Below are 24,638 nucleotides of genomic sequence, written 5' to 3'. Positions count from 1 at the left end.
GTCAAATCAACCAATCCTCAAATGGAACCTAAAAAGCATTACTGAAATGTACATGTGTGGGTTCAAGTACTACTCTTCTGTTAAAATTGTTAAGGCTCAATTGTCACTTGTTTGCTACCATTGGACTAGTGGATTGATTTTAGCCTCTGTTTGAATCATTTTTATGATAATTATTGTTTTATTTAAATTTTATTTTCATAATTGCATTAACTGTATTCATTAATATATAAAGCATCACACAATATATTCCTTTTAAATTTTCCTGTTAACAGATAGCATATTTTTTACTTTCAACTGTTTTTAACAAAAGTTTACACACACAATCCCAAACCATAGGTTTTTTTCCGCCCTTGGGAAAAATGGTGCCATTGTATAATTCATGATCCTGTGATGAATTCGACTAGAGAAAACAGATGATTTGGAATGAACCAAACTGAAATACAAAACATCAAAACACATGGGATACAGCCAAAACAGCAAACAAACAATCAAAAAAAAAACCAATATGGATTGGACTATTGGAGTTACACTTTCCATGCTGGCTTCCTTATATAACAGAGATTATATGGTGTTTGTTCTTTTGTGATTGACTCATTTCACTGAGCATAATGGTCTCGTAGGTGGGACCGCCTGGTTGTAAATAGAATAATTTCATTCTTCTTAATAGCTGAATGATATTCTATGGAGTAGATATACCACAGTTTCTTTGACCACTCTTCCTTGGACACACATCTGGATTGTTTCCATGTCTTTGCTATTGTAGACTGTGCTGCTGCAAATATAAGATTATAGATCCTCTTGTCACATACAGATTTCACTTCTGTTGGGTATATTCCTAGGAGCGGGATATCTGGGTCATATGGCAGGTTCATTTGCAATTCTCCAAGCACTCTACGTACTGATTTCCACAGTGGTTGTACTAGCCTACACTCCCACCAGCAGTGAAGGAGGGTGCCTTTTTTCCCCACATCCACACCAGAAGGTGTTGTTAGTTGAGATCTGAATGTTTGCATATAGTACATTGTTCCAATAAACAATGTGTTTTATGGTCCACTCTATAAACCCTGAGCTCAAAGAGTTAAGAGCACTACATGTCTATTATGGCTATCAAATAGGAGATCCATGCATTGCATTCTATTATGACAGTAAATTATAGCAGACAAAATAGACTTAGAAGTTTAGTTAGAAAGGTTTGAGCTTTGGTTATGCCTTCTTTGAATCCTCAAACTTTAAATCTTATTTTCTGTATCTGTAAAGAAGAATATAATATGGCGAATTTCAGTAACATGCTTTATGCCCATAATTATGTATCAATGTAAATAGTATAACTATAGAAGCATGTATAAAGGTATCAGGCCATATAATGTTTAGGTAATAAAGATCTAAATTTCATAAGTTACAGCAGTAACTTTTAGGATTATGCTTAAAATGACATAGTTATTTCAAAAATCTTATATTTTTGTCTCTCATTTAAGCAATATATTTTTGGCACTTTTATACTTAAAAACCTCTTAAATAAATGTTTGTCTTTTAGTGTGACTTTATGGGCTCTGAAGTGGTACTTTCAGCTGAAAAAATTATCTACATGTTTGGTCTTATTAATGCTGTAAGTATCTATGTTTTATGTTTGTATAAGACATATTTTGTTACAGTCATATTGCTTGTATAAATTGCATTTCCATCTCATAGAAAGTAAAATCCTATGAGCTAGTTCCATTTACCAGTGGATTCTACCACCAGTACACACTAATTAAAGGCATACATCACATCTGGTTACAGGGATGTAACATTCTTTCTTGTAGTGAACCAAGCCTATATTATTTATCTCCTGTTTTCAGATGTTTTCCAAGGTCAACATCACCATTATGCTGTCCTCTCTGGAGCTCTGGTCAGATGGAAATAAGATTTCAACAAATGGGGATGCTGAGGAAATACTACAGAGATTTCTGTCATGGAAACAAAAACCCCATGAGATGTCTTACTTATTAATGTAAGCACTTGCTATATTGGCTGGGACTTTCCCAAAATATTTCTTTCTTTTTTTTTTCAAAATTTATTTATTTATTGCAAAGTCAGATATACAGAGAGGAGGAGAGACAGAGAGGAAGATCTTCTGTCCAATGATTCACTCCCCAAGTGAGCACAATGGCCGATGCTATCCCCGTCCGAAGCCAGGATCCAGGAACCTCCTCTGGGTCTCCCACGCGGGTGCAGGGTCCCAAAGCTTTGGGCTGTCCTCCACCCCTTTCCCAGGCCACAAGCAGAGAGCTGGATGGGAAGTGGAGCCGCCAGGATTAGAACCGGCAACCACATGGGATCCCAGTGCGTTCAAGGCGAGGACTTTAGCAGCTAGGCCACACCCGCCGGGCCCCAATATTTCTACTGAAATTATTTCCTGAGTTGTTATTGACAATGAGATTTTTAGAAAGGAAATTAAGCAAAATGAAAAATAAAATTATAATTAATATTATAAAAGCTGATAGCCACATAAGCTGACATTGAAATCATATTAAGCTTTCATTCTCAGAGTAGACTTTCTGTTGAAGGGAAGTGGGCAGAAAAAATAGAAAGCCTCAGGAAAATCAGGGGTTGATCACCTTAAAAGAAAATGATCGAATCATCATTTTAGCATTTGATAAAACTGTAAATTACTACACAGAACACAGTGAATGCCTGAAGTGTTTGTTACAGCAGAAAACATTTTAGTAGTAAGTATTTGGAAAGGACCACTTCACTACCATTCTGGTTAGGTTCCTCACTGGTGTATTTATATTGAGTGGAGATGGATGTATTGATCTATTTGGATCATGGAAGATTCTTTCCACAGAACTGTGCACTTTCTAATTTTTCTTAATTTTAATATTAAGAAACAAAATACAATGCCAGGAACCTGAAGCAATATGAAATAAATCCATAAATCTTCTCATGTTTGAAGTAGAATTAAGGGAGCTTCTTGAAGTCTAGAGTAAATACATGGAAGGGTTAAGATGAATGTGCGCCATTGCTACCTACTGTCTCTACTTCATCCGTTGCATGTTCTCTCTCTCTCTCTCTCTCTCTCTCTCCTCCAAGTCAACACTGCTAACATGTAGTTACAACTTGCTCACTAAGTCTATGTTATTACAATGAACAATCTTGATTTTTTTCTTCCGATGATAATTCCATCAGGGAGGGTGATGGTCATACACCAATTAACAGGCAGAAAAGACACTGCCAGGTTTGGAGTGTTGCAACAGAGTGATCACTAGCCTTTCAAGACATCTCTTTATGTGACTTGTGACACACAACTCAAGGAGGGAATGACAAATTGTTAGATGTGATATTTCTACCATGTCTGTACCTGCAATGTCATGATACACTTAAACAGGACAATGGATTGATGACTTTTCCTGAAGGACCGTATTATTGTAACAACATAGGTAAAACAGTAGCGGGGGTGCTAATCTGTAGGGCAGAGGGGAAATCCTCGAGCCTATGGGACTTTAAAAAATGAACAATTTTTATGACACAACTTCTAAACACATCGTTAATCACCAATACATTAAAATGCAAATTTTCACAAAAAAATTGTATTTTTAGTTATAGGGAACATGCTGCTTTTGTGGGAACAACATATCATGGAATGGCATGTGATCCAAAGTTTGCCACAGGAGTTGCTCTGGTATGCATTTATCCTCATCTCTTTAATAGTTATATCAAATTTAGAAAGTTAGCATTCACATCAGTAAACAAATATAAAGCACACCTATCCAGTGCTTTGTCAACCCTTTATAGAAACGATGATGGTTTTTATTAGTTGGGATAATCAAATAAGAGAAAGGGGTATGTATGTTATTGTGGGTGAAGAACAAACCTCAAACTTCACCTCTTAGCATTTTGATTGTTCAGAAAAGCAGTAACTATCTTCAAATAGTAACAAAACAGAATTCCAGAACCTTACATCCTGTGAGACTGAAAGCATCCTAGGGAAATGGCACCATTTTCCCCTAGTAACCACCATTCCACTGTTTGTTCTCATCAGTTTGACAACTTAGATTTGCATGGAAGTGGTGCCATGCGGTATTTGTGTTCTTGTGACTGCCTTACACAACGTACTCAATGCGTATCCACATTGTGGCACTTGACACAATTTCTTTGCTTTTTACGCCTGTAAATCATTCCACCACAGGTGCCATATTTTTATTCACTTATCTTACATTGGCAGATTTAGATATTTCCCATATAATGCCTATGAAGAGTGCATGAAACTCTTTGAGACATTGGTTTAACTATTTATGGATATGTATCCAGAAGCGGGATTGCTCAAGCACGTGGCAGATGTAATACATAGTAGGGTGGCATGATTTCTAAAGTGATTGCACTGCTTTACAATGTCACCACCATTTCACATATTGCTGCTTTGTTTGTTTGGTGGCAGCCATTGTAATAGAGCGAGGTGATATCTCATAATCGGACTTTGGTATCTATGGTTATGAGTGGTGTTAAAAATCTCTCCATGTGGTCCTTGAACTTTTGAATCTATACCTGCAGGAATGTATTTCCTGGAATAGCCTGCTCCTACTACTGGGTCACTGACTGGTTTTGCTGTTGAATCTTGTGAAATTCATCTTCTGCCACAATTGAGAGTATCTTTTTTTTTTTTGCCTTTCATGTCTTTAAAGTAACATATTTTGTACCTATCTTGTAGTCTTGGTATAATCCCTTAAAATCATATTTAAATCAGCTTATCAGATTTTATCCATGTATTTGTGTCAAGCAACTTTTGAAAGAATCAAGTTTTTGTTATTTTTCTTATTGCATCATCTTCTCTATCACAGTTTTATCCATTATTTATGTTCTTCTGATTGTGTGGGTTTAGTTTTTTCATCTGTTGTTTAGTTCCAGCAGGGATCAGTTAGGATACTAATTTGAAATCACCCTCCCTTTCAATGTGAGCATTTACAGGTATAAACTTATTCTTCCTCAGTCTCGACAGATTTTGTGTATTTTATTTTCATTTTTGTTTTTCTCTGGATTGTTTTTAAGTTTCCATCTTGTATTCATTAATTCACTGAAATTGTTCACTCTTTTTTCTTGTAAAGATTTAGTTTATTTGTATGAAAGACAGCGTTAGAGAGAGAGAGAGAGAGAGGTAAAGTGAGGGATGTTACACATGATAGTTCACTCCCTGGGTGTACTGGGTGGAACCTGGGTCTTCTTGCAGATCTCTACTCTAGATGCAGGATCCCAAGTGCTTGGGCCATTGTCCTCTTCTTTCCCAGGGGCGCAGTAGGAAACCAGGTTGGAAACAGAGCAGCTAAGAAATTGAACCGGCACTCACATTAGATGATAGACTTGAGGGACACAACTTACGTATTACACCAAAACACTGGCACCCGTTCTCTGTAGATGAATATTTTCCTTTAAAGAAACAAAAACAAAATCATGAGAGATTTAACAAAAAAAAATTCTATACGCTTTTGAGTGTTCAAGGTTTTCTTCCCGGTTGATTCCTAATTGGATTCCATTGGTATTGGAATACTTTGTGCCAGAATGCCTACATTTTTCTTTCATTCTCTGTTCACTTGAAATAACCTCCCTTTCACTTTTACATAATTTGATATCTTCCATTCATGTGCTCCCTCACAAATGCTTGCAACAACCGGGGGTAAGTCCCACCAAAGCCAGGAGTCGGGATTCTCCCATAAGGGCTCTCCTGTCAGGTGCATTACCAGACAAATTTAGCAGAAGAGAACATTGCCAATATCTTCCCAGACACTTAAGTATGAGATGTAGCTGTCCAGACATCAGCCTCATCTGCTGTGTGCCCCAGTGCTCCCACATGAGAAGTCACAATTTGCTTGTAGTTCAGTGTTAGTGTCTAATGTGCATCCTATTCACCCTGAAGAGTTTCTTTAGCACTTATTGTGGACTGGGTTTAGAGGTTACGAACTCCCTAAGCTTTTCTTAGTATCCTCAACATTTTTTAATGACCGTTTTGTCCTAAACAACATTCTTGGTTGAATTTCTTTCCATATTTTGACTGCCTTGCTACAATCATGTTGGGGCTTAAAAATAGCTGAGAAATCCAGTAGTTACATGGAAGCTCTCTTATGTCACAAAGATTCTCTTGTGGTTTTGTTTTTTAACAATTTGATTACAAAACACTTTCTTGGTGATTTTCAGGGGTTCACCTTAGCTGGATTTCATCAAGCTTCTTGACCCCAGTCACTATTTTAATACTTGTTCCCCAAAATGTCAGCATTGTTTCCCTAAACAAGGTCTATCTTATCCCCTCTGCTCATCCGTGCCCTTCTTGGACTCCAAAACACAGGTATTTAGCCCCTGCAAGATGAGCTGTAAGACTGTAAGAACCGTAATCTCTTACTTCATCATGTCTTTTTTTTTTCTCTCTGACATGATGAATTAAAATAATTTTTAAGATTTATTTATTATTTTTTGTAAAGACAGATACAAAGAGAGAAGGACAGATAAAGATCTTCCATCCATGGGTTTAGTCCCCAAGTGGCCACAAAGTTGGGGTTTATCTGATTCAAAGCAGGAGCCAGGAGCTTCTTCCGGGTCTCCAATATGAGTGCAGAGTCCCAAGGCTTTGGGCCATTCTCGACTGCTTTCCCAGGCCACAAGCAGGGAGCTGGATGGGAAGCGGACAGTTACCAGCACCTTTATGGGATTCTGATGTGTGCTAGAGGGTGATTCAGCACTTAAGTCATTGAGCCAGGCCTGACTTAAAATAATTCTGATCAAGTTAAGTTTGATTGCATCTAGTAAATTCTCTAATTTCTTGGGCTTAGTATTTCTAGAATTTACACTGGATTTTTTTTCAATTTCTGTTTCACTTGGTTATTTCTATGCATAGATTTCATTGCATATGTGCATCTTATTTCACATAAGTATTTGTTATGGAATTAATAGTAACTCATCTAAACAACAGTAATTGACCTAATCATTCAATGATGAATGGAAACAAATTCAATTGACCAATAAGGAGAGACAATACAATGCTATTGTTTGATTCAGGACAAAAACAAATTGACCAAAGGAAGAGAATTCACAGTTAATCCCTCAGCAAACTAGGACTCAAAGATAAGTTGCAGCAGGGCATTGTAACAAGCAGCAGTTTTAACTCCATACCTATTTTGAAAAAAGAGTACTCTAGAGCTATGCTAAGGAGCAAGTCAACATCAAAGACTTTCACTCCTTTTCCACTCAGTATAGGACCACTCTAAAGCTCCACATGTTGTAAGACTGTAGAGTCAAAGGCGCACGCAGTCACCTTTCTTTATGAAGTCACAGAAAGGAACAGTCACTTTAGGAGACACTTTGCATTACTGAATGAACTACTATCAGATGATCTTGAAATGGTCATAATTGAAATTTACCCAAATGAAATGAAGACATTGACATATGCAAAAAATACACAGGCATACTTTTAGCAGCTTGATGTGTAATTGTTGTAGATTGCAAGACAGCCGTGAATAGCCGAATGCATAAACATATGTCCATAAACATAATATCCACAAAACGGAATATCAACCATTGATAAGAAAACTTGGCCATTAACAATAAAGCATTTAATAATGCTGTTCATAGAATAAGCTAATATGATAAGGATTTATAATGCATTATGAAAAGCACATATACTGTTTTATTTTAACTTTGCAATATTGAGAATCAGCATACACGGAAATACCACAAAGCTCATTAATATGTAAAAATTTTGGAGAGAGGCAACTTGCGATGTGCTATATATTATGCTTTGAGAAAAATTATTTCAACTCCTTAACTTTCATTTTTAATATTTATTGTTGTTTTAAATGTAGCAACTTTAACATACTGTGATATACACTACATACTTGATTTGCAATTAAACACTTCAAAATATGCATATCTGTTCCAATGTCTTCTCTTGGGAAACAACACATTGGTAAAGTTATGTTGGGAAATATCTAATTGATCAATGGTACTTGTTGGAATTCAATCTGATTATCATGCAAAATTGTACTGATAATATTTGATTATCAGTGAGTTATCAGCAAATGCATATTATCTATAGGCAATATGCCAATTGCATGTAGATGAAAAATATAACTCAAAAAGAAAAATAAAATGTACCTACCTACCTACTTTGTCTTTTAGATCCTTAAAAATATATATATATATATTTGATAAAGTAGTTTCTTAAATCTGCAGTTGTATGCATGTATTAGAGCCTGAATTGACTATATTAAAATAGTGTGGAAATTTGATGCTGTTTTTCTTTTTAAAATTATTTTTAATTTATTTATTTTACTATTTTATGATACAGATCTACATGCTCTGAGAATTCACTTCTCGCTTTCCTCAAGTCCCCTTCCCTCAACCTGATTTCCCCTAAATTAATATAATTGTACAGTCCTTTATTAACAGTCATAAGTCCATCATTCTGCTAGTTAAGTGTATCCTGATGCTGTAGGTATGGTCCATGGTAGAGAGTCCAGCATCCTATAGTAAAGATACATTTTAACAGTTCCATTGGGAGTCCATCTCTGATTTGAAAATAGAGATGCTTCTTCACATCTGGATATGATAGTTTATACTACACAGTTACTATAACATATGTTCTCTCTGATAGAAGGCAATCTTCATGCGAAACACAAGATCAATAGCCTTTCAATACTATTTTTGTTACATTTCATGGATTTTGCTGTTTTTGTTTTTATTTTCATTTTTTTCAAAATTTTATTTCCTATTAATTTCTTCACTGACTCATAGGTCATACAGTAGCACCGTTTACTTCAAGAAGGCTTTTGGAATCATTAGTATGGTACTTAATTTCATGTTGTTGTAAATTTTCTATTTTTCTTCCTGTTGTGGATTTTGTTTTATGGCTTTTCATTCAAGGGGATATATAGTAACAGTGTTTTTCTTTTTAGTATCCAAAGATGTTAACTTTAGAGGCATTTTCAGTTGTTATGGCACAATTGATTGGGATTAATCTGGGATTATCATATGATAAAATCCATACTTGTGGCTGTTCAGGAACTACATGTGTGATGAACCCCACAGCAATGTAAGTATTTTATGTCACCTCTACAGTTTTATGTATACATATATACATTATATAATATTCTAAGTTATATCTGTATAACATATATAAATATCAATATATAAAGATATATACATGACACAATGTATATATTTTGTGATATATGACATACAAATGCAAGCATAGGCATATATATGTATATGTATAATGTTTTCTCTTTTAGAATCATCGTATTTCTTGATGTGTACCTCTTACAACACTTCTTAGCATGAATATATTTAATATCATATATAGTATTTAAGAGCAATTATATAGAAAATGAGTTTAGGATATTGTAGAAACTGTGTTAACTTAGCTTGATATTCAACACTGTTTTGCAGACAGAATGTTGAACAGAAGTTTTAGGGCGTTGCTGGAGGTAGTGAAAAGCTTTTTGGTGTAAGCACTAAAGAGATACTGGGATTCCATTAATTCTAAGAACTCAACAAGGCTTGGAATGTGATTTGTGGTCGAGGAAGTGAAAAAATTACCAATTATTAGGTTTGAAAACAGTAGCATTTTAGCTTAGGGAAATGAAGTGGCATGTTGTGAGCCAAGCATCATTTGGAGAAAGCAGCTCAGGCAGTGACCTATGGCATGCTCCTGTGTGGATGATGCAGTCTCTTAACAAAAAGGAAATATGTCACTAACATAAACTGAGGGAAATTCTATGAACAATTCCCCAAGAATTATAAAACGTTTCACATTTGCAAAGTCGGAACCAAGTACTCAGACTAGTAGACTAAGGACTCATAAGAACTGAGTGCAATAGACTTGTCCACAAGGGAGCCGAGTTCCATGAAATTACAATATTTTGATGTTTGGGTGAATTTGAATGGGATCTGATGGTTAGATACTAGAAATCTATTGTTATTTCCAGAGCTTGAGGGAAAATCCATTTCTATACCAGAAGCATATGTTAAAGTACATAGAATTATTATCTGTTGTATTGATGTCCAACTCAGTGATTTTGGAACAAATTTTTGACAAATCTGTGGTAAGATCATTGTTAATCAAAAACTCATTAAACATTACACTTGGTAGTTCGAAGAGTAAAACGTGCAAAACAGTACATCGACTCTAGAGTTTGTACCTTTTGTTCTTGCCTCCTGAAATATCTTATTTCATTACTTTGTTACTCAAAGACAAATAATTTGAATTGTACATGGGGATAATTAGCTCTCATGTATGCCTTATACTTCTCCAATTAAATTTCTCAGTATGTTTCATTTTCTTAATCATCGTTTTGATTTTATATAATGTAACGATATTGCTAAGTAGAGCTTATTGTGAGTCAAGGTTAATATCTAACATCCTTTAAACTTCCATATGGTTCTTACAGCATATCACATTGTGTAACAAAAAACCAAACACATTGCATTTGTTTGAGGCTTGTATTGAAAGGACTTTCCCCCATTTTCTTTGGCTTTTTTTCCAACCAAAATAACTCAGAATTAACACTTTACTACTCTGATACTGTTTTTGACCCAGTTTTCTAAGGAATGTACTTTAATTTTAGATGGTCCAGTGGTGTAAAGTTATTTAGCAGTTGCAACATAGAAGATTTCAAACATTCCGTGTCACAGCCTGAATTTGCATGTCTTCAGAAAGAGAATGTTCCGAAAGTTGCTTACCAAGGAATAACTTTCAACTTGTGGCAATGGAATTTTGGAAGGAAATGAGCAATGTGATTGTGGTATTCCATCGGTTGGTCATTTTAAATTTTAAATATGTTAAATATTTTAAATATGTTAAATATTTTAAATTATTATTAATTATTAAAATATTTTAAATGTTAAATATGTTAAATATTTTAAATATGTTAAAAATTTAAATATGTTTTAAAATTTATTGCTCCCCAAGATATTGTTTATCATTCTTCTTTTCCTCTTTCTCTTCTCCCTTCCCCATATCTGTCCTCATGTTATCACAATAGAATAGTCCCTTAGTACAAATTAGAAGTTTAATTTTCTGATATTCAAATGCATCATGAAATGGTAATTATAAGCAAAGGTAGAAAACCTGGCATCTTAATGCAAAGATATGTTTACATGTTTCAATGAGAGTCCTACAGTTATTCAGAAGAAAAGCATCGCAATGCTCATGACATGCTATATACCTAACTTTGTAATTTTTGTTACTTCTGAAGACTATTAGCTAGCAATGGGTTTAATTGGAATTTCCCTGATGAATAGAAGAGTTATTTATCTCCTTCTTAATAGAAATAAATTAATTATGGTTACATGATAACTAACCACAAACATTTTCATAAATTTTACCGCTATTCATGTAAGGTGTCATGAAAATTTGTAAAATACATTAACACAAACAAGGGTACATCAAAAAGCTCATGGGAAATGTATACTACTTTGTCATTTCTGCATGTTTTTTTTTAATCGACCTCATATTACAAGTTAAGGGCCAATACTCTTACTATGAAATTGCTAGGGGAAATGTCGTAAGGAGAGGAACACCATAATGTAACAAGAATGTTAGTATATAAATAAAGCAGAATGAGTGGATGTGTAAAAACTTAATACAACAATAAACAGAGAAATTTATAAGATTACATCATTAGAAAACTTAAAAATGTGGAAATATATTTGTGATATAATAAGTGAAAACCTGTACACATTCACAGTGCAGATGTTTGTACAAAAAAGTTTTAAAGGCATTGCAGGATTCTACAGCATGACATTACTGGTAACTCCATAAAAACTTTCTAAATGAACGACACGTTATGAGTGAAGTGGTGGCTATCAATAAATACAGAAGTCAATGTGCCAGGGTTGGGGCACATCATGCTAAGCTGCCACTTGCCACATCTGCTTCTGGTAGTGAAGTGCCAATGAGAGTCCCAGCTGCTGCACTTCCAATCCAGCTTCCTGCAGTTGCTCCTGGGAAGGCAGTACAAGAGAGCCCAAGAACTTGAGCCCCTCCCATTTATATGGGACAGCAGTTTGGAAGTTAATAAGGCTCCTTTTCAAGGTCCAAAATGAAGCTAGATGTAAATATGTACACATATGTTTCCTTTCTCTAGAGCCCTATAAACTTTTCTGTTTCTGATTATTTGCTTTGCCTTTAGAATTTTATGATGGAAACTAAGAGAAGGCATCCACATTCATCAGGCCCAAAGCACATCAGCCTCATCTGTCTCACCATTTTCCACCTCCACATTCTTGTCTCAGTGGCAAGTCGTCAGGGACAATGATATGCATGGAGCTTAAATTTCCTGTAACACCAATGTTTTCATGTAGCCTCCTTATGAGACACCTTCTACGACTGCTTTACAGTTCACTTGTCTCTCATGAGTAGAAGGAGGACACTCCAAAACCATGTCAGAAGCACAAATGAGCAAATATATGTACCTGATGACCTAGTTGACTACCACTGCTCTCCAGTAGTATGTATTGTACTCAGAGGTATGTGGCGTATTTTACATAACTGATGGTATGAGATGCTTGTTTACACCAGCATTTGCTCAGTCACTTGAGTAACATACTGTACTGCACAAGATAAACCTCATCCCTGGGGGGTAAGGATTTTTCAGTTCCTCTACAGCCTTATCAGACTGCCATTGGTAATGTATTCCATCCTTGACCAAATGTGATCATTTATGTGGATGAACATGTTGTCTTAACTTGACCGTATTTGATTTTAGCATTGTACTCACCCAAGATGCTGTAATGCTGAAGAATGTACTCTGATTGGATTTGCTGAGTGTGGCACTAGCCAATGCTGTGATAAAGCAACCTGCATGGTAAGCTATCGAAGTATAACATTGTGCAGTACCATGATTGGTTTATCCTCTTACATTCTTTGCACAACTGTTTGGACTTTTTTTTTTCAAATATTTTAACCTGCTCTGTCTCTAACAAGCTTTGCTTGACCTAGTTCTTCATGGCATGTGGGTAGTATTTTCATGTCCATAAGCATGTCACGGATCATGTTATTTCAGTATCTGTGTTACTTTTTTCTAGAGTTAGACATGAATCATATGGTTACTATATATTTTATTTGTTTGTAAGCTATTAGTCCCATCTGCTGGTAAATGACCTTTCACAGAGAAGAATCTTTCCTTCTAATATTCATGGAATGACCTAACTTCTCAACATTTTCTTGGGATTTTTTTTTTCTGGCAACCTTCATACATTCTATGTGATCATCCCTTTGTAGCTTTATACTTCTCTAACCCATAGTGTATCAATATCCGAGGGTAAAAAGAACAGAGCACCTCTCCACCCCAATGTTCATTTATACATGTTTTAGTATGTGATGATGGAAGAACACTAAACATACACACTCACTCACACTTACATGTTCTTTGTGTCACAGATTGCCAAAAGGGGAACACCATGTAGGGAAAGTCAAGACTTATGCGATTTTCCAGAATATTGCAATGGAACGTCTGAATTTTGTGTACCTGATATGAAAGCTGCCGACTATCAACAATGTGATAATAAAACTGCATTTTGTTTGGAAGGAAAATGCAGAAGTCTAGAAAGACAGTGCTCACAACTATTTGGAATATGTAAGAATTTTATCTTTTTTCCTGGGTTCATTTTTAATCTTTAGTTACTATAAAGAGTCAGCAATGGTTAACCACACTAAAAAATGCTGTTATTTTGGGCCCGGCACTGTGGCCTAGCGCCTAAAGGTCCTCACCTTGAGTGCACCAGGATACTATATGGGCACTGGTTCTAATCCCGGCAGCCCCATTTCCCATCCAGCTTCCTGCCTGTGGCCTGAGAAAGCAGTCGAGGACAACCCAGAGTCTTTGGACCCTGCACCTGTGTGGGAGACCTGGAAGAGGATCCAAGTTTGGATTGGCTCAGCTCCAGCCGTTGCGGCTGCTTGGGGAGTTAATCAGCAGATGGAAGATCTTCCTCTTGGTCTCTCCTCTCTGTGTATCTATCTTTGTGATAAACATAAATAAATCTTTAAAAACATGCTGTGATTTTCCATCCAAATTTGATAATAACATTGCAAATTAAAGGGACTTTCACTCGTGTTAAAAGGCAAAATGCATCTTTCAGTGGCAGTGTGAACACGATACAACATTAATCACATTTCAGTTGAACTGATGGGAAAGGACAAGGCCAGTAGAGTAACATTTAAGAGATCAAATGACACATTATTTTATCATTTCTGCACTGTAATGCTAATTTGTCTATTTGGACTTATCCTTCAAAAGTGCTTCTCCTTTTGCACAGCTAGTAAATGGCAAGAGAATCTGTAGGACTAGCATTACCAGGACACTTTTTGTTGTTGTTACATGCCTCTATGTTGACTTGCCACACTTTTATCTTCTAATGATTTGTTTTAAATATGAGTAGTTGTGACTTTATACTTTCTTTCAGATGCTAAAGGCGCAAATTACATGTGTGTAATAGAAACAAATGTTATGAACGACCCATTTGGTAGATGTGCCCGTGGTAGGTGTCTCAGTAGGTAGGTACTCAGAAAATTTCAACTTATTTATTTTCTAAAACTATTCCATATGCTGTGCATATTCTGTAGACTTCAGAAAAGCCAAGAAATATATACACATACATATATATCATATATTAGTTATATATTTTATATTTATATATGTATATAATAAAGATTTATACCCTGGGATTCATAAAACAGTGCATGTGTAAAACACTTCAGCATTAATTTCAAAAATTTTTGAGTTAAAGTTATAAAAGTTATCATTGACCTAATAAATTGCACATTGACTATGTTGACTAAAGAATTACTTTTACTACCTCATACCTGTAGTCACGTGTTTTGTGGAAACCTGGTTTGTGCATGGAAAACTACAAATTTAATACAATCAAAAAAGTTTGACTATCAATACACTTTTTATGGAGATCAATTATGTGTGTCTGCAGCACCAAGAAATGATTCCAGAACAGGCCCACACATGGTGGAAGATGGAACCACGTGCGGAGAAGACAGGGCAAGTTAAAATTTTACTGTAAATTATACACAGTGATTTTCTCTATCTCTTTCTCTCCCTCTCTCTCCTCTCTCTCTGTCTCAAAGGAAAGCTATAGCAAGTCCCAACTACATCAAGAAGTTGAAAGAATACCAAATAAATAACCAAAAATGTCTCTCAACGACTTGAAATAACAAGAACAAACCAAACCCCCAAACTAGCAGAATGAAAGGAATTATTAAAAAAAATTGAAAAACTATAGAAAAGATCAGAGAAATCAAGTTTTAAATATGTGAATTTATTTTGAAATGCAAATTTTAGAGAGAGAGAAGGAGAGAAATAGAGAAGGTCTTCTATTCACTGGTTCACTCCCCAAATGGCTGCGAAGGCTGAGGCTGAGCTGATCCGAAGCTGGGAGCCAGGAGCTTCCTTCAGGCCTCTCACATGGGTGGCAGGTTTCTAAGGATCTGGGTTGTCCTCTGCTGTTTCCCCAGGCTCGAAGCCGAGAGCTGGAGTGGAAGTGGTAAAGCTAGGATATGAACAGTGTCCATATCACTGGCCTCTAGTTAGTCTTTTGGAAAAAGAAAAGAAGATAAACAATTAGCCCCATTAACCGAAAATTAGGGTTGGCGAGAGAAGACTCAGATTCATATTAGAGATGAAAATGGAGGTGTTAGAACTGATAAAACAAAGGTCACTCTCTCTTCCTCCATCTTTCATTGCTTCTCTGCCTTTAAAATTAACAAATAATCTTCAAAAAGGGAAGATTTCAGTATAAAGTTAATTGATTAGGATTCGAGGGATCCTAAATTAGTTGCTAACATTATGTAATAAGGGTAAAGTTTCTAGGAGATGTTGTAATTTGTCAGTAAGGGATGGAAGGTACTAAAAATTGATCTGATTTTTATCTGAAAATAAAATTGTCTAAAAGATAAGCCAATGTCATTTAAAAAGCTGACTTTTGATGATGTTTACATAGCTGAATAAAATGGAAAGGGTCAAGATTAGGGGCAAGTGGGTAAGACCATTGTGTCCAAATTTTCTTTTTCTTCTTCCTGTATCTAATGGGAGAAGCTGCAGCATGCCTCACAAATGTCTCAGTACTTGGGGATGGGATACAGCCACCCAGTATCACTCCAGGGTCCCTGATATGAGCATGCACCAAGAGTTCTGCATAAGTGGCTTTGGCAGTTCTCACATGCTGCCCATCTCGCCAGTCCAAGGATCAGAAAATCCCAAGGACTGACATGGAGTTTCCATTCATCCAGAAATTTGCTGTCAACATTTGGCTAGGGTAGTTGACCAATTCTGTCCTTCCTTCACTATGGTTCCAGATGTCCTTTGCAAGGGCATATCCCTCCATGTGCATTTTGATATGCCATCCACTGCTCTGACTAAGCCATGTAGGAGGCCTAGTTCTGACACATGCACACTATGGTAAGACCATAGTTCCTGCGACTTTCCCCATGGTTAGAGTAGTTAATTCCAACAGTTCATTGGGCGGGGGGGATGGATTTCCAAAGAAATCTTGTCTGAAGTGATCCTAAACCTGATTTGGGTCTGCTTGCCACTATGTGGTCCTGCTCATGCTATCACCCCCATGTGCCTACATACACATTGGTACTTGTAATTGTTGGGTCAGTTCTGCCACCAGTCCTATCTCTTACGTAAATCAATGAATGTTGCGGCACAGCCAAATCCTGCCCACCACACACTTGGCCCTCATGTATACCAATGGGAAGAGCAACCTAGTTGGAGCGATTCCCAATAACCCCACTAGACCCACCCCAAATCCTAGTTCCTGCACATGCCAGAAGGTGCAACAGACTGGTCCACTCTGCCCCACATGCCATGCAGCTCTCCTATATGTTAATTGGCATTGAACCCTAGTTCAACCCAATTGTCCTCAATATCCAGTGCACATTCATGCCAGTTGTGCCACAGCCTGTCTAGCCAGTCCTGCTCCCAGCCCTAATTCTCATGCCCATCAGTGGAAGCTGCTGCCTATAAGAGAAGTGCCTACATGTCTGGACCAAATTCCAGTTCTCATGCTCACCAGTGGGAACAGTGACCCAGCAGGGGAGCCCCCAACAGCCTCACTGCCGGCTCAGCACCCACCCCCAAATCAGGTCTTGTGTGTGCTGGTGGATGCTGTGGCCCAGCCTGACATGGCCTATCTCACTTTGGCATTGGTTGGTGGGTATTGTGTCCTGGTCTAGCCGGGTCTGCTCCCAGTTCCAGCTCATGCTGGTGTGTAACACAACCTATCCCTGCCCAGCCAATCTCTCAGTCCTACGCCTAATATGACTTGGCTGGTGATGCAGCCTAACCCAACTTGTCCAGCAGCCAGTCCTGGTTGTCAGTGGGTTTTATAAACTGACCTACCCTAAAATGTCCCCAGAGATGACCCACACATATGCCAGTGGGTACTACCTGGCCTGGTCTGGGCTGCTGCAGCCAGGGTTCTTCATTCACCTGCAGGGAATGCACCCTAACAGAGGAGTTCCCCAAGCTCCTCTATCAGGTCTCTGCCCAGTGGCAGAACTTGTGCAGACCTATAGGTCCTTGCCCCAGCCTGACATAGTCCATCTCCTGACCTGGCATGTATAGTGGCTTGCCCAACTGGCCCACACACATTCCAATTCTTTTTTTTTTTAAAGATTTATTTTTATTATTTTTTTATTGGAAAGGCAGATATACAGAGAGGAGAGACAGAGAGGAAGATCTTCCGTCCGATGATTCACTTCCCAAGTGAGCGCAACAGCCGATGCTATGCCGATCCTAAGCCAGGAGACTCTTCCGGGTCTCCCACACAGGTGCAGGGTCCCAAAGCCTTGGGCCGTCCTCAACTGCTTTCCCAGGCCACAGACAGGGAGCTGGAAGGGAAGTGGGGCTGCCGGGATTAGAACCGGCGCCCATATGGGATCCCGGGCGTGCAAGGCGAGGACTTAACCACTTGCGCCACTGCGCCGGGCCCCACATTCCAATTCTTACTGTTGAGTGCTACGTCCCAGTCACACTTGGTGCATGACCAGAAACAGCTCGCATGTGGTTCAGCAGGGGTCAAGACCTAGCCCATCCTACTCCCACTCTGGCTGTCATGAGCACCATAGGTGTGGGCATCTAGCCCAGTCTGGCACACTCAAGACCCAGTCCACATCCATGCTGAGGGACACTGCAGTCTTGTCCAGCCCAGATCATTCACCCACCCCCATTCTTGCTCTTGCACTCACCAGTGGGAGCCACAATCCAGTTGGGGTATCCCCTTAGCTCTCCAACCAGGCCTGTTCCTGGCCACAGATCTTGTGTGTGCCGGTTGTTTTTCTGACCCATGTTGGCATAGCCCACCCTTTCCCCATCTTGGCCTTTGTTATATGATGCTGCAGTCTGGGTTTGTTCTGGTCTGCCTCCAGTCCCAACTCTTGCTGGCAGGTGTTGCAGCCTAGCCCTGCCCAGTCTACTCCCATCCCTGACTCATACAAATAGGGGAATGTCAGCCTCACCTGGCAGGACCCATACTTCCCCTGGCTCCTGCTCATGCCAGTGGGCTAAGGTTGGCCCAACCCTGCCCTGGCCACCCCACTGCATAACAAACCCACAGACTTGCTGACCAGTGGAACTTCCTTGTCCAGCTTGACCAATACCCAGGCCTGAATCAAATGCTTGCCAGCAGGAGCTACATACATCTCACCAGAGGAGTTTCCCATGTTCCCCAATCAGGTCAACTCCCAGTTACAGATTTCACATACTTTGGCAGGTGCTAGCCCTTACTCAGCATAGTCTGCCCCTCCATCCCAGCCTTTGTATGAGCTCATGAATGTTGCAGCCCATCCAACTCTATAGTCTTGGGTGTCGCTGCAGGTGCTATACCCTGGTCCAGCCCAGCCTGATCCCATCCCCAGTATGCAGGAATGTGCAGGATTCCATGGCCATGCCTAGTTCAGCCCTTCACTACCACCAGGTCTTAAGCAAACCAGTGCAAATTTCAGTTCCACAAGAGTGGACCCACATATACCCCACAGAATTTGCCCCCAGACTTAACTCTTTTCGCATGCTGGTGAGTATCATGGCCAAGCCTGATGTGACCTGTCCCTGCACCTGCAACATACTTCTTCAGTCGTTCTCAATCCCACACACCGCTTTATCTGGTGAACCCATAGCCCATGTGCTTGGGAACATATGGGATCCTCAGCCCAGCCTTCTGAAACCCAGTCTTTTGCTCAAGTGTTGTGCTAGACTGGTGCTCTGCCCACCCACGAGGGTTCCAAGCTCTTGGTATACAACTCTTAACATACACAACATCCAGGCCATTCAAAGTTCTACAAGCCTGGTCCACCAGCACACCAGGCTTCCATGCTAATCTATGACTCTCTGCCTCTAGTCCACCTGGGACCATACACGTGGAAAATCCCCAGTGTCCCTCCGCTTGTCTGGACATGAGTCCCCAGGTCCCCACACACTCCCACCAGCACCATCCCCAACTCTTCCTTGCAATCTTGCATCCCCAAGCCCACAAGAGCAGGCTGCTGTATGCACCCTGAAGCAAAAGGAGGCAACCACTGAGACCACCCTGGCGCAAAATGCATGGTAATGTCATTTCAAAGAAGGAAACGAAATCAGGCATTTTTTCTGCTAAATTTGAGTTATCTAAAAAATCTAAATAATGAATGTGCAAAGATCTTCTCCCATTCTGCTGGCTGCCTGTTCACTTTGTTGATCATTTCCTTTGATGTTCAGAAGCTTCTGAGCTTGATGTGTTCCCATTAGCTTATTTTGGATTTGACTGCATATGCTGGCAGTCTGCTTTCTAAGAAGTTGTTTTCCTATTCCTATCTCTTGTGTTTTCCTCTAGTTATTTCATGGTTTCTGGATGCAGATTTAGGTCCTTGATGCATTCAAAGCTGCTTTTTATATACAGTGAAAGATGGAGTTGTTGTTTTTACTTCTGCAAGCAGATAACCAATTTTCCCTATATCATTTGTCGAAGAGACCAACAATTTCCCCAGCATCATTTTCAGTTCTGTTATCAAAGATTAGTTGACTAATTCAGCAATGAGCAAAGGAAATGAGTAGATCTTTTTAAAAGAACAAATTCAAAAATGTTCATGGGCCTGGTGCAATGGCTCAGTGGCTAAATCCTGACATTGAAAATGTCAGGGTCCCATAGGGGTACCAGTTCATGTCCCAGCTGTCCCATTTCCCCTCCACCTCCCTACTTATGCCCTGGGAAAACAGTGGAGGATAGCCTAAAGCTTGGTGGCCCTGCACCTGTATGGGATACGCAGAAGAAGCTCCTGGCTTCAGGCTTCACATCAACTCAGCTCTGGTTTTTGCAGCCATTTGTGGAGTGAAACAGTGAATGGAAGATGTTTCTCTCTGAATCTTCTAGTGTCCATAATATGATCTGCCTTTCCAACAAAAATAAATAAATCTTAAAAAGAAAAAACGCTCAGGCTTCCTAAGTATCAGGGGAATGCAAATAAAGACCTCATCAAAGTTCTAGCTAACTCCATAAGAATGGCTTGCATCCAGATATCCTATAACAAACCTGCTCACAAGGATGTGGGAAGAATGGTACATACTGCAGCTGTTGACTGGAGTGTAGACATGTGGCTGCTCTGGAAATCAGAATGGAGGTAACTCAGATAACTAAATCTACCATAATTCAACTATCCCAACTCCTCCAAATACATCCAAAGGAAGAATAATCTGCATACAAGAAAGCTACCTGCAGCCCTATATTTTAAGAAGCATAACCCACAATAAAGAAGGCATAGGAACAACCCAGATGGCAGTCAAAAGAAGACTGAATAAAGAAATGTGGTATATCTACCCAATGGAATACTTTGGAGCCATAAAAGAGAATAAAATTCCACTGTTGGTAACCAAATGGCCCCAACTGGAAATCATCATGTTTGACGAAATAAGCTAGGCCCCAAACAACAAATATCATATATTCTCTGACATAAAACAACCTTCATGTCATATACAAAAATAAATACAATTATAGGCAAGCAAGTATGTACATATATTCTTATAGAAGGGCTGTATATTGGTAGCTAGCATACGGAAAATACACATTGTAGTACACATCTCTACTCCCAAATAAAAGGAGGGGTCCCAATGAAATAGGTAAATACACTTTGACAGTGTGAAACTAGATTTCCTAGCTTTTCCTATACCTACCAGTGCCACGATATAAATAGCAGAATGTTAAAGTTGTAGCTATTACCAAACGACTGTTCTACTGTGATAATATGGGGATAATGGTGAGAGGAGATCATAGGCAGAGAAAAAGGAGAGGAGGGAGGAATTGCAATACCTGCAAGACCGCATTGTGGAAAATCATGATGAGATTATTGATAATAATGGTATCCAAGTAATTAGGACAATGCAGCGATTAACACTCCCCCTGTCCCATCGGCACTTATAAGACACATACTGCTGCATAAATAGTTGTCAGATTCATGTCTTCATGGGCAGACCCTTGGTGGAGAGCTAGTGCATTATCATTTAAGTTAGAGAAAACTTTAAAAGTACAGCAGTATTGATGTATCCTAGTATTCACTTAGATGTGTGAGGAAGCAACCTCTGTCAATGATTTTAAACATGTAAATTGAATTACGTGGCAAAAAAGGATAAAATGTGGCACAGGTATAGAATAGCAAAAATTTGTTCATAGAAATGCTAGTGATTACAAATGTCTTGTGCACTAATCTTCTAATAAGATGTATTTGCTTATTTGAAAATCCGTTATATAGAAACAGGGGAATGAGAGAGAGAGAATACAGCACTCACTGCTTCATGTCTCCAGATAGCTGCAATGTCTAGGGTGAGGCCACATTGAGGTAAAGAACTGGGAGGTTCATCCAAGGGTTTCCACATGGTTGGCAGGGGCCCATGAACCTGGGACATCTTCAAATGTGATTCACATGCCATCCACTGGGAACTGGTTTGATGCAGAGCAGCCTGGTCATGACAGCAACAATATGGTATGCCAACAAACTGGTGACAACTTCACCCACTATGTCACAACGTGAGTTCCTAACTTGTTCTTTATAGCATTACAACAACAGCTCTGCTCCCCTGAGGAGAACAAAGTATCTCAATGGAATAACTTAATATTTCACAAGGCAATCACATATCATGTTGGTGTTGGTAATAAATCCACGATCCATTTGTGGTTTTGAATTGGGGAGATGAAATAGTAATTCATGAGTTCTGAATGCATACATAATTCTTGTAGAAAATTCTTGCATCAACTATGGATTTCAGTATTTGTGAAATTTTTAGTATTGTCTCTAACATTTTTCAATTAAATGTGTTTACAGATATGTATGAGAGGAATCTGTACACAAATTGGCTCGATTCAAAATAGACCAAACTGTAGTGCAGAAATAAAATGTCGAAACCACGGGGTATGTTACCTTCAGATTATTTTTTTTTATTGTTGTTAACATTGTATTATGTGATACAGTTTTATAGGCACTGGGGATTCCCCCCACCCCTCCCATACCCCTTCCCCTATAGTGGATTCCTCCACCTTGCTGCATAACCACAGTTCAAGTTCAGTTGAGATTCCTTCATTGCAAGCATATACCTAGCATAATTTTTAATTACATACTTATTTTGTTTCTTTTTACTTAAAAGCATTTAGAAAGGAGGAGAGACAGAGAGAGAGAGAGGTTTTTCATCCTGCTGGTTCACTCACCAAATGGTCAAAATAGCCATATTTGGGCCATTCCAAATTGAGTGGCTAGGAGCTTCTTTGGAGTCTTGGGCAGAAGTACTGGAAGCCTCCTCCCACTGCTTTCCCAAACAAGCACATTAGTAGGGAGCTGGATATAAAGTGGCGCAACAGAGACTCAAACTGGCATCTGTAATGGATGCTGGAGCCACAAACAGTCTTAGCTTGTATGTTACGATACTTGACCCTGAATTACTTCTAGTACAGCGATTATAGTGCTGGTCCATCACACTTTTCAAGTTAATAATAAAAGCTTAAAGTATTTGATGTATAAGTCTCTGTTAGAAAATTTGTTGTCAAAGAAAGTAAATTATTTTATGTGAGCATATCATTCACGTATGTCTCAAATTGATACTGTGTGTGAAACGTAAACGCCATTAAATATGTACAAAAATGTGACACAGGCATTTTGATAGTAGTATAATACATTAAGGGACTACATTTTGGAACATTAAAGGATTACATCTGTACTATACACTTAAGCATATACCTACTGTTTATAGTTGAGTGTATTTTCTTACATATAGATCATAAGCCATACAATATATTTATCGTATACACATTTATATAATTTATCATTTTATGTGATTTGAAGTTTCTACCCACAAGGATTTGCTTCGTCTTTTGAGAGCTTCTGTTCATTTCTCTATATGAATCTTTTACGAAAGGCCTTTTCTAATAGCCTTTGAAATGCAGTTTAAATTGTTACCAACCATGAAATAACAGAGATTGTTGTATATTTATCCCAATTTCTCTAACTATCGCCAGTAAAACTTATTTGAAAGTATATTATTACATGACTTTAAAGAAACATAAGAAAGAAAGGAGGAGGAGGGACATTGGAAGAGAGGAAGGGAGGGAAGTATTATTATGTCATTCAATTTGTATAGATGAAATATATGCAATCAGTCCCCTTTAAATGAATTTTAAAATGGAAAAACAGCTATTGGGCTAAACGCAGGTGCCATCTAAATTATTTCCACCTGCATATTCTCTCTCAGGTACTATTTCAACTTTCAGCCACACCATGTAAGAAGACACGGTTTTTTTCATAGTTTTCCCAAAACGGTTTATCAGTTCCTTAAGCCTCTCCTTACACGCACAATTACTAATGCTTTTTAGTTAGTAACTGATAGTAACTGGTTCTGAAGACCATATGTTCATTTTGGCCTTTTGCCATTCTCCTTGTGTATCATATGAAAATTATTTCCCTGGTTATAGAGGTTTTGCAAACTATTCTAAAGCATGCATTCAGTTTTACGTTGGAAACTTTGGCTTCTGTTATATGGATGATTCATGCTTTAAATGGTGTTTCAGGAAATAGTGATGGGTTTGTACCCTTGTACCAACATTTCACTGAGTCACTCTCGTGCCCTGTGAATTTTGTTTCTTTCCTATTTCTTTCCTCCTTTACTTAGTCTCTGTGTGCCCTTATTTCTGCCTTCTTTATGCTGCCACAATCCATTCTTTTTATTTACTCAATGAACACATTCACAGATGTTTTCTAGCCTTCCCTATGAATTCTAATGATCTGTGTTGGATTATTCAGTCTTCATTCTGGAGACTGCTGTCCTCTGTTTATTCTAAGATGTGGAGGTAACCATTGTCAATCCATATATTTTGCAAGTTTTTCTTATTTATCTTTGTATTTGAGAATCAGGGAGAGAAATAGAGAGAGAAAAGAAGACAGACTGGGATGGATTAATCCCTATGCACTCATTCACACCTCGAACACCCACCACAGCAAGGGCTGAGTCAAGCTGGAGGGTAGAGCCTGGAAAGCAATGTGGGTCTTCAACGTGAGTGGCGAGACCCCAACTGCAGGAGCCATCACCCCTGCTTCCAAGGGCTTTAATCAGCAGGAAGACAAAATCAGGAATTAGAGATAGATATGGATC

The 24,638-nt window shown here is 38.4% G+C and overlaps 1 protein-coding gene across 1 annotated transcript in view; it reads left to right on the top strand.

Moving 5' to 3' along the window:
- LOC121149903 (A disintegrin and metallopeptidase domain 3-like) overlaps positions 1-19,883 on the top strand; it is a 47,213-nt gene extending 27,330 nt beyond the window's left edge. The window contains 9 exon segments of the mRNA XM_040970574.1: positions 1,535-1,606; positions 1,839-1,990; positions 3,580-3,661; positions 8,916-9,052; positions 10,587-10,710; positions 10,712-10,774; positions 12,729-12,827; positions 13,403-13,598; positions 19,846-19,883. Of these exon segments, the coding sequence (XP_040826508.1) occupies positions 1,535-1,606; positions 1,839-1,990; positions 3,580-3,661; positions 8,916-9,052; positions 10,587-10,710; positions 10,712-10,774; positions 12,729-12,827; positions 13,403-13,598; positions 19,846-19,883 (963 nt within the window).
- Positions 19,884-24,638: the final 4,755 nt, after the last annotated feature.

Source organism: Ochotona curzoniae, unplaced genomic scaffold, assembly GCF_017591425.1.
Source record: "Ochotona curzoniae isolate NIBS_2020 unplaced genomic scaffold, NIBS_Ocur_1.0 contig_1976, whole genome shotgun sequence".
Classification (NCBI taxonomy): domain Eukaryota; kingdom Metazoa; phylum Chordata; class Mammalia; order Lagomorpha; family Ochotonidae; genus Ochotona; species Ochotona curzoniae.
Note: the sequence above shows the minus strand (reverse complement) of the source record. Positions and strands in the feature narration are given on the sequence as shown.